The 11,547-nt window shown below is 41.1% G+C and overlaps 1 protein-coding gene across 1 annotated transcript; it reads right to left on the bottom strand.

The window, feature by feature from the left end:
* Positions 1-3,678: 3,678 nt before the first annotated feature.
* Positions 3,679-11,050, bottom strand: LOC132885250 (glutamine synthetase). Its single transcript, XM_060919709.1, has 7 exons — positions 10,928-11,050; positions 8,292-8,481; positions 7,991-8,152; positions 7,738-7,884; positions 7,504-7,631; positions 4,864-5,063; positions 3,679-4,515 (listed from the first exon to the last, which is right to left on the bottom strand). The coding sequence occupies exons 2-7, from the start codon at positions 8,455-8,457 to the stop codon at positions 4,200-4,202; spliced, it is 1,119 nt and encodes a 372-aa protein (XP_060775692.1). The 5' UTR covers positions 8,458-8,481; positions 10,928-11,050; the 3' UTR covers positions 3,679-4,199.
* Between the last annotated feature and the right edge of the window lie 497 nt (positions 11,051-11,547).

Below are 11,547 nucleotides of genomic sequence, written 5' to 3'. Positions count from 1 at the left end.
CTTGTCTAGGGTGTACCCTGCCTTTTGCCTGTAGTCAGCTGGGATAGGCTCCAGCTTCTCCATAACTTATTTTTAATATGTAGTGGAAGTTCATTATGTCTAACTATTAAAGCTATTTTAAGTTCGTTTCTTAAGACAAGGATTTTTTAAGATGTTACCTTGTTGACAGTTTCGGCGAGAATCTTCCGCCTTCTTCAAAACAGTCCAACTGTTTAGGCTCCAGCTTGCCTGCGATCCTGTAGAACAGGATAAAGCGGCTAGAGATAATGAGATGAGACTTGATGTTACATGATCAAAAGGAAGTTTTAGGCATTATTTTAGCTGTATAAATGCCTTGGTGGGATATATTAATAAAGACAACTATGCAATATACCAGGCAGAGGTGGATAGCTTTGTTAGCTGGTGTGAAGCTGCCCATCTTATTTTAAACGTTGACAAGTGCAAGGAGCTAATCATTGATTTCAGGAAAAAAAGAAATGTGCCAGTCACAATACTTATTAATGATCACCCAGTAGATGTTGTGACATCATATAAATACCTTGGCATCCACCTTGATAACAAACTGGATTGGAAGATGAACAGTAATATTATTTTTAAGAAGGCCCAGTCCAGACTATTTTTTCTTAGAAAGTTGAGATCTTTTGATTTGGGGAGACCAATCTTAAACACATTTTATCATGGAATTGTGGCAAGTGTTTTATTTTATGCTGTTGTATGCTGGGGAGGAAACATGACACTGGAGGACAGGAACAAATTAAATAAGCTTATTAAGAAAGCAGGGTCCATCACAGGCATATGTTTGAGTACAGTTGAGCAAATTCTAGAGGAGCGGGTGATGAGGAAGGTGAACAGTGTCATGTTGAAAGATGATCACCCACTGTACAGCCTATTTGTGAGGAGTGGTAGGAGTCAAAGGCTCCTTCTACCCAATTGCTCCACTGAACGGTTTAGGAGGTCTTTTATTCCTGCAGCGATAAGACTTCTTAACAAAACTGCTAAGTACTTTTAATCTTGTAAGTATTCAACTGCGCTTTTAATGGCAGTTTTAGAAAATTGCTGTGATTCTTTGGGAGTTTTATGATGAACTGTTTTTATTTTTTATATTTTTATCTATTTATATTTCTCCTTCTATTTATGATGTGGTTGTCCTGTCTTACTGTTATGTGTTGTATGTATGGTCAGGTGGCGTTCAATTTCCCCCTTGGGGATTAATAAAGTTCCTCAATCAATCAATAAATATTTTCATTTGAAATCGAAAGATCTAAATTATCACCAGTAACATCTTTTGAGTTTCAGTTGTTCCAGGAAATGATCATGTTGTAATTTCTAACTTAATGGCTTTGGTGTTGGTATGTTTCTATTTACAGCAGGGGTGTCAAACCTGATCCATAAAGGGCCTTGTGGCTGCAGGTTTTCATTCCAGCCATGCAGCAGCACACCTGACTTGGCTCATTCAATCAACTGAACTGTCTTCACACAGTCAAATACTTGCAGCCACACCCACCCTTGATTAAAGGGTGGGTGTGTCAGTTGATTGAATGAGCCAAATCAGGGTGCTGCTGCATGGCTGGAATGAAAACCTGCAGCCACACGGCCCTTTATGGATCAGGTTTGACACCCCTGATTTACAGGAAGACTGCATATTAATCAGAGGTGGAAAAACTGGATTGACAAAGTAAAAGTCCTGCTTAGGTTTTCCTTCTGCCTGTGCTCTCAACACAGGTGATTTCACCAGTTAGCTCATCAACCTGGCTTAGGGGATGTGGTAATTAGGATCAGCTGGTTCGTTGAATTGGCTGGAGCAAAAATGTGGCAGGGTTTTTACTTTCTGCACCCGGGTTTTTCCACCTCTGATATTAATGATCTGCTTTTATATACTGTAGTGTCATCATGCCACTTATTGTTACTTCCAAAGGTTTGGACAGAATTTGGAAAAAAAAAAAAGCTTTTTATGTTTTCTGCTCCCCCTGCCAGGAACAACCTGATGAGTGACCTAAAACTACAGCAGCTTGTTACTTTTGATGAATAATAATTTCTAGCCGAGTACTGCTTTGCTGTGGAGTGTATGCTGCATGTGGAGGTAGTTGCACTGGTACATGTATTAGGGATTTATGTAGAGGTTTATATCTCAATCAGTATAACTGGGTTAAATAAAGGTTCAATTAAAAACATCCAAGTTGAGATATGCTTCAATGGCATACATACTGGACTTTTTATTGCATATAGTGCAAGTGTGTTCACACTAGGAAACTCAGCAAGACTTAGTGCACGGGTATGATCCAGATCATGCTTTATACTCTGTGCAGGTTGCAGCCTGCATTTCATATTTTCAAAATGGCCATGAATCACAGATAGGCACAAGCAGTTTAGGGCAGACAATTTGGGTTTTTAATGGGTGGTTGTACTCTGATTGCTGTTCTGAGATAAAGTCCATAACTATCCTTGATGTCTACTTAAAAACTTTATACCTTTACCTGAAAGACTGAGGTATGTGGCTGCCCTGGAGATCTGAGCAGGTCTCCTAATAACCTTGGCAACTTATGGACTTAAAAATATGCCAAAACTCTTTGTATGATCCTTAAGTAGATGGATTTCCTGATGCTTCCTTTATTCAGTCACACCTAAATTATTGTAATGCAGCACGTGTGTTGGTTTGTTAGTCACTCATCCTGGCTTAACTATAGCTAGTTCAGCATAACTGACAAAAAAACACTGACTGTCCTGTCACTGGCTCTTTGTAAAGTATAGGGTTTATTTTTGTCCATTAAGCACTGTATAGGTTGTATTTTCTTTTAGTACTTGGGTCTTTTTAGCTGAAGGTTACTGTATGAACACAATCACTCTAAGGCTTTGGAATTCTTAAGTGGAATCACTCAGGAGAGTACGCACTGTTGAAAACATTGGATTCAAAAAGGGTCTGGTTTGAAGACTTTGACACCATTTCCCCCTCCCGAAAGCACGTTTTAATTTTAGATTTTTAAGCAATAGTCAAGTTTTCATGTCCATTTAGTGACATAACCTCATTTGTGCAGTAATCTCTGGTCAAAGTTGCAGAGCTTATGCTGGGAACACTTGGGACAAGGGAGAGATACGTCCTGAAAGGGATACCAGTGCTTTGCAGGGCACCCCCACCCCAAACCCTCTCCCTGGGGTGATTTCATGTAACAAATTCACCACACATAATATGGGAGGAAACCTAGGATGCAGACAGCAATTCAAACTCTGGATCCTTGAACCTGCAGCACACAATGCCAGCCCTAATGAAGCTTCACATTTTTACACACCAGACCAGGAATGGTCTGGAGATGGTCATTCAAGTGGATTAGAACATGTGTAGTATTAAGCTGTCAATCACCCAAGACATGCTAGGATTTTTCAAGTTAGTATTAATGCTTTGAAACACCAGAATATAAAAGTAATTAAATGCATGCAATTTGCAGGATCAATCTAGCAGAGCTTTTACCATCCACTACTTGAAATATTAACCTCAACATTCTAGAACACACTGACTACTGTTAATGCTAAGATAAGTTTTTATAAAACATTATTCAACTGAAAGACCAAATTATGACACTGGGATAATTTAACCCAGGTTTTTTTTTTTTCCCAAGCACACTGAATTTTTGTATTGGCACAATTGACATGTTCATTAAACAAGGCGGGGGAGAAGCACACAAATGCATCAGAAAATAATTTAATTTAATGCACCTGTAATAAAAGTTACATCTGTTAAATTGTAGATCAAGAATAAAACATCAAGACCACAGATGTACATATGCTTTTTTTTTAAATATAAATTATGGTTTAAAAAAAAATGTAACCAATATTGGATAAGAACAAAGCATTAAAGTAATATAAAGCCCTTCAGTTAGCCTTTTAAAAACCATGTTAAATGGTCAAAATGGCGCATGACAGAAAAATGTCAGGTCACATGCAAGTGGAACACGAGTCTTCTAACCATCCACCTCACGAGACAACCAACATCTGCAATAAAGACTTAATTTGGCAGTAAGACATTGGAATCTAAAACAGAACAAAAAGTTAATTAAAACAAAAAACCCACACTTTCCTTGATAAGCTCCACCTAGACTATCAGATTAACCAGTCAACTATACACACACGGTACCAATAAAACCACAGTACTAAAAAGACCTGACATTTTATCACCCAAAGCATTATAAAGGCATGTTCTTTTCAGTTCAGTTGTACTCTGTGGGCTCTTCCCCCTCTTCATTAAGTAGGCATGTGCGAATGAGCGCTTCCGTCACAGCGTATGGGTCGCAGTTAGCAGAGGGACGGCGATCCTCAAAATAGCCTCGCTTCTCCTGGCCCACAGCTCGTGGGATACGGATACTGGCACCACGGTTAGCCACACCAGCTGAGAACTCATTGATGCTGGAGGTTTCATGGCGACCAGTAAGACGTCTGGCGTTGTCAAGCCCCCCTTTAGGGTCGTAGACACGAATGTGGTACTGATGCCTCTTACTCAGCCGCTCAATAGCCTCCTCAATGTGCCTGCAAGCAGCGAAGCAAAGTGTCAGTTAAAAGAAGCCCAAGTTGTGATGCTGAGGATGACAAATTTCAGTCCCCATCACTGACTATTAAGAAAGCTAAGGTGACAGGACTTGGCCTTTACAAGCTGTTATCAGATCAACCCTTATTTAAAAGAAAAGAAAAAAAATAAAATTAAAAAGTTAAACGGGGCATTCAAAAATGTATTCATAACATGCATAGTGTATACACACACACACACACACACACGTTAACATTAAGTTAGATAAAACTTCTTTATTTTAGATACCTTCACTTATACCATGCTACATATTAATGCCTACGCTTCAATTGTACTTCCTACCATCATACCTGAGGCCTCCCTCGTCCCTCATGTTCTTGGTGCTGAAGTTGGTATGGCAGCCAGCACCATTCCAGTTGCCTGGGATGGGTTTGGGATCAAAGGAGGCCACAACACCGAAGTCTTCACACACCCGATGCAGGATAAAACGAGCTATCCACAGGTGGTCTCCCATGCTGATGCCTTCACATGGACCCACTTGGAATTCCCACTAAGAAAGACAGGGGTGTTTGGTGCAAGAACAATTATACTCTCATCACATTACTTCTAACCTTAAATCCCATTTTACACAGACCGTTCAAGGCAGGAGTGTGGCACCTTTATTCTACAGTGGGGCAAAAAAGTATTTAGTCAGTCACCAATTGTGCAAGTTCTCCCACTTAAAAAGATGAAAGAGGCCTGTAATTTTCATCATAGGTATACCTCAACTATGAGAGACAAAATGAGAAAAAAAAAAAGTCCAGAAAAATCACATTGTCTGATTTTTAAAGAATTTATTTGCAAATTATGGTGGAAAATAAGTATTTGGTCAATAACAAAAGTTCATCTCAATACTTTGTTATATACCCTTTGTTGGCAATGACAGAGGTCAAACATTTTCTGTAAGTCTTCACAAGGTTTTCACACACTGTTGCTGGTATTTTGGCCCATTCCTCCATGCAGATCTCCTCTAGAACAGTGATGTTTTGGGGCTGTCGCTGGGCAACACGGACTTTCAACTCCCTCCAAAGATTTTCTATGGGGTTGAGATCTGGAGACTGGCTAGGCCACTCCAGGACCTTGAAATGCTTCTTACGAAGCCACTCCTTCGTTGCCCGGGCGGTGTGTTTGGGATCATTGTTATGCTGAAAGACCCAGCCACGTTTCATCTTCAATGCCCTTGCTGATGGAAGGAGGTTTTCACTCAAAATCTCACGATACATGGCCCCATTCATTCTTTCCTTTACACGGATCAGTCGTCCTGGTCCCTTTGCAGAAAAACAGCCCCAAAGCACAATGTTTCCACCCCCATGCTTCACAGTAGGTATGGTGTTCTTTGGATGCAACTCAGCATTCTTTCTCTTCCAAACACAACAAGTTGAGTTTTTACCAAAAATTTCTATTTTGGTTTCATCTGACCATATGACATTCTCCCAATCCTCTTCTGGATCATCCAAATGCTCTCTAGCAAACTTCAGACGGGCCTGGACATGTACTGGCTTAAGCAGGGGGACACGTCTGGCACTGCAGGATTTGAGTCCCTGGCGGCGTAGTGTGTTACTGATGGTAGCCTTTGTTACTTTGGTCCCAGCTCTCTGCAGGTCATTCACTAGGTCCCCCCATGTGGTTCTGGGATTTTTGCTCACCGTTCTTGTGATCATTTTGACCCCACGGGGTGAGATCTTGCGTGGAGCCCCAGATCGAGGGAGATTATCAGTGGTCTTGTATGTCTTCCATTTTCTAATAATTGCTCCCACAGTTGATTTCTTCACACCAAACTGCTTACCTACTGCAGATTCAGTCTTCCCAGCCTGGTGCAGGTCTACAATTTTGTTTCTGGTGTCCTTTGACAGCTCTTTGGTCTTGGCCATAGTGGAGTTTGGAGTGTGATTGTTTGAGGTTGTGGACAGGTGTCTTATACTGATAACGAGTTCAAACAGGTGCCATTAATACAGGTAACGAGTGGAGGACAGAGGAGCCTCTTAAAGAAGTTGTTACAGGTCTGTGAGAGACAGAAATCTTGCTTGTTTGTAGGTGACCAAATACTTATTTTACCGAGGAATTTACCAATTAATTCATTAAAAATCCTACAATGTGATTTCCTGGATTCTTTCCCCCCATTCTGTCTCTCATAGTTGAAGTGTACCTATGATGAAAATTACAGGCCTCTCTCATCTTTTTAAGTGGGAGAACTTGCACAATTGGTGGCTGACTAAATACTTTTTTGCCCCACTGTACCTCCCGGTTCCATGTAAAACGGAAGAATACGGAATTAATTGGGGTGTGTGTGTGGGGGGGGGGGTGTCATTGGCTCTGGATCAGAAGCAGAACATTCATAGCAAGTACAAGAATCTACGGCTGTGTAAAAGGGACAGCTGGCATTGTGGGACAGGGATGTGACTGACTTCATTCTGAGACCAGTACAAATTCAAATGCGTCTCCAGCATCTAGATCCGCAAATATTTCTGCCTCAAATCACTTCCCACTTCACTCTCCAACACATTTCTAAAATTCACATAGACTATGCACAGCAACTTAAGTTTGCATTTGAATAGCATGGTAAATGCACTAGCAAGAACACCTCAACATGCAGTTCGCCCACTTTTCTTAATTTGAAAGCAACACTGGCATGTTCAGGGTATGTTTATTTCCAATGCATAGCAATGTTCTGTCACACTGAAGTCAGACACTCCCTTGTGTTACACATCACGCCTCTGGTTCCGGGATGACGGAATGCTATGCAAACACACTGGCGCCACTTTATTGGATTCAGTGTAGTTTATCAGTTTGCTTTAGATACCCAATTGGAGTCCAGCCATTCATTTTTATATATCTTCAACAAGAATGCATAACAAATCTCAAAGAGCTTCTGGTGTAGGGACAGATTTTTCAGTCCACTCCCCACAAAAAGCATCATACAAGCTCTTCATAAACCATTTTTGAAGGCTTACCTGTGCAGGCATGACTTCTGCATTGGTACCACAAATCATAACACCAGCATACAGACAGGCTTTATAATGGGCCTCGACAATGTCTCTGCCATAGGCCTTATCTGCTCCCACACCACAGTAATAAGGACCTGTTTAGACACAGAAAACCCCTTCATTCAGACCAGAGGCACAGACATTCATAATTTAGCAAGGGCTAAATCAAAAAACAATGGTGCAGTCCACAAAGATCTTCACCTTGTGGTCCTGGGAAACCATTTGAGGGCCAACCAAAAGGATGACCGTCTATGGCAAGGAGCGAGTACTCCTGCTCCATTCCAAACCATGGATGCTGGCTCTCTACCCTGCTCATGATTTTTTCACACATCTGACGAAGGTTAGATTCTAAGAGAAGTGAATAAAAGTGACAAAAAGGAATGTGTTATCCACAAACATGCCTTCATAAATAACAGACACTGCCAGAAAAATTTAATTGGACCAAAATGTATACCTGCAGGTTTCCTATTGTATTTCAGAACCTCACAAAGAACCAGCTTGTTGGGGTCCTTCCTGAAAGGGTCTCTAAATATGGCTTTTGGTATGAGGTACATGTCACTGTTCGAGCCCTCAGCCTGGTATGTACTGGAGCCATCAAAATTCCACTCTGGGAGATCTGCAGAAACCCACAAACAAAAGTCAAATCTGAACAATCAGACTTGGATGATGGCATTTATGCTGGCTAAATACATGTAAAGAGTAGCTTCAAGTGAAAGTGCCACCAAAATTAATCTTGGATGCAAACTAAACAGTACCTTCAATAGTCTTGGGTTCAGAGTCCAGAGTCCTGGTTTTGCAGCGGAGTCCCTCTCCAGTCCCATCAATCCAGATATACATGACCTGCACAGAGTCTCCCTGTGAAAGGTCCATGTACATCTGCTTCACAGATTTAGTCAGCTTTGAACTTACGGAAGTGGCCATTTTTCACTTTGGGCTAGAAGAAACCTAGGGAGACACACACACACACATTTCACATCACATTAATTTAAAATGCTTGAAACCCTGCCTAAATGACAGTAGGTCCATCTGCTCCTATATCCCAAAGTTAGGAAACATAATGGGTACATTTAAGTTTGTCAAACTACATGTTTACGGTATATGGCTTACTGCCATGTAAACTGACCAATAAATCTTTGTCTTCTCACATCAACAAATGTTCAGTAGTGAGCCTTTAGGGCCAGAGTACATTGTGTGATCAACTAAACTGAATTTGCAATTGCTGTCCTTTAGTGATTTTTCATGAAAGGAAAATCAACGTCATTTTAACAGCCGACTAAGGTGCGAAAGTCCTGTGCTTTGTGCCAGTTACCAGCAACCACACTGAAGTTTGCGGACGACACAACAGTGGTGGGCCTCATCAGGGATGAGAACGACCTGGCCTATAGACCCCTTTCACATGACGTCACCGCGCTGCGAAATTTTGTTAGGCGCCATATTGGAAGACCAAGTACATGCACTCACAATATAAAACAAAGTACGAGCGAGAGTAAAGTGACACGATGGATGATAATTCTGGTTATGTGAGTACATTACCAGTTGCAGAAAGGGCACGGTATGTGGAGAAACTGGCTGTGATTGATGGGTTTGACCCATATGATAAGACTCAGAAAAAATTATGTGAATCCAAGCACACAGTTTAACGCAAAAGTTTGTTTATATCCCGACCTTGTCAGCTGTCAGATTTATGTTAATGGACCCGGTAAGCTGGTAAATAATATTTATTTTTCTTCTTTACCAAATTCTAACAGAAAACGAGAGCGCCCGAAAGGGAAAACCAAGCCGAGCCGCCTCACGGCTGTAATGCAAATTGCTTTCCTCCTCAAGTGCGCTTCCATGGCAGGGAAAAAGAAACTACATTCTGCCGCCTATGTAGTCCCCTATTTAAACAAATAGGAGTCATTCAGGATTCAGCCATGTTTTTGCTCCGTGTTTTTACTCGACCAAAGTTATACAGTATTATGAGCTTTAAATTGCATAAATAAAACCATTTGGTGAAACTTTGAAGAAGAGATTGTACTGGTTTAAAGTTTTTACCTAACGTTTTCATGTCGACTCCAATTAATAGACTAGTAGAATCGATGACTAGTTTAGTAGGCCAAAACTTTTTTCAATTTTTGACTGTACCAGCCTGAAAAAACTTGCGACAGTCAAATGGAAAAAAAGCAAGCTGGTCATGTTGTACTGGACTAATCTATGACTGATGAGTACAGTAAGTGATACTAGTACTGATACAATAAAACAGACGACTGTAATCTGGTAGGCAGCACGATTTATATTATTTCTCCGTGTCAGATACATAAGGAGGACCGGACAATGTCTAAGCGCCAAAGTAAGCGTTGAACAAGCAAGAAAGACGACAACAAAGGAAGAGTGAAGCTCAGTCATTTCAGCCCCATTTAGACAAAGACACCGCCACGATGGAGGCGCTGCACACAGAGCAGAGCAGAGCTCAGCTCCATCCACAAGCCGGACAAAGCACTTCCACATCCTAAACCACGCTACACAGGACTAGACCGAGTTTTAAACGCTTTAATAAACTTTACCTCGCCACACAGCAGGAGCATTTATACCAAATCAAGTGGCTTAACCTTAATAAATCTAGCCACTATTTTATAAAGTTTATTTAACCACAACAGAAGGTTGATAATATTCCCAAAGAGTTTTAATGGTGTAATCCAACTGACCCAAGAATGACCCAACAGAGAACAGGAACTGCTAAGACATGCTTATAACACAATAAAAATAAACTTATTTAGGAAAAAATAAACTTAGTCACATTTAGGAGTACATTATTGTATGTTAGTAATAATGTACTCCTAAACGTAATAACAAAGTCACATTTAGGAGTATATATATATGAGTACACAGGTAATATGTTATTACCTAATATTAAACTACTAGCTGAAAATACACATCTGATTTCAATAAGTAGCGCGTGCGACCCTAAAACGCACAAAAATATCTCATCTCATCTCATCATCTCTAGCCGCTTTATCCTGTTCTACAGGGTCGCAGGCAAGCTGGAGCCTATCCCAGCTGACTACGGGCGAAGGGCGGGGTACACCCTGGACAAGTCGCCAGGTCATCACAGGGCTGACACATAGACACAGACAACCATTCACACTCACATTCACACCTACGGTCAATTTAGAGTCACCAGTTAACCTAACCTGCATGTCTTTGGACTGTGGGGGAAACCGGAGCACCCGGAGGAAACCCACGGGGAGAACATGCAAACTCCGCACAGAAGGGCCCTCGCCGGCCCCGGGGCTCGAACCCAGGACCTTCTTGCTGTGAGGCGACAGCGCTAACCACTACACCACCGTGCCGCCCACAAAAATATCATAACACATAATTTAAACTACAACATTAACTAAGAAAACTTCATTACCTTTCAACAGGAAAATAATCAGATGACTCGTCGTGTATCCAGCTGTGCTTTTTTTTTTTTTAGAAAAAAGTACAACCTGTTTTTTCTCTCCTTCTCTGTACCAGTAAACTCAACTACAGCAAGGACTTTTAAAGTGCAAGAGAAGCCGTCTCAATTCTGATTGGATAATGCAAAGACACGTGACCAAGAAGACGCAAGAAATGATTGTTACGGAGGCGGAAACAGTCCTTCTTTCTGAGCGGAACTTCACCTGGGTGTTTGCCAGGACGCAGAGTTTGTGGTTAGAACACGATGTTTAGTGAAACCATCTTAAAGTTTATTTCTCTCTCTCTCTCTCTCTCTCTCTCTCTCTCTATATATATATATATATATATATATATATACACACACAGAGTTAATAACTAATTGTAAAGAAGAAGTATCCAGGATTTGGTGGCTGATGTGAGGTGATTGGAGAAATTTACTCCTAACTAGGGTTGCCACCCGTCCCGTCCCGTAAAATACGGAATCGTCCTTTATTTGGCAATTAAATCTTGTGTCCTGTATTGAACCGATACGGGACGCGATTTGTTCCGTATTTTCATAAATGTCCAATACACATGTCTGTCTCACACATCTCA

The sequence above is a fragment of the Neoarius graeffei genome, chromosome 4, assembly GCF_027579695.1.
Source record: "Neoarius graeffei isolate fNeoGra1 chromosome 4, fNeoGra1.pri, whole genome shotgun sequence".
Taxonomy (NCBI): Eukaryota; Metazoa; Chordata; class Actinopteri; order Siluriformes; family Ariidae; genus Neoarius; species Neoarius graeffei.
Note: the sequence above shows the minus strand (reverse complement) of the source record. Positions and strands in the feature narration are given on the sequence as shown.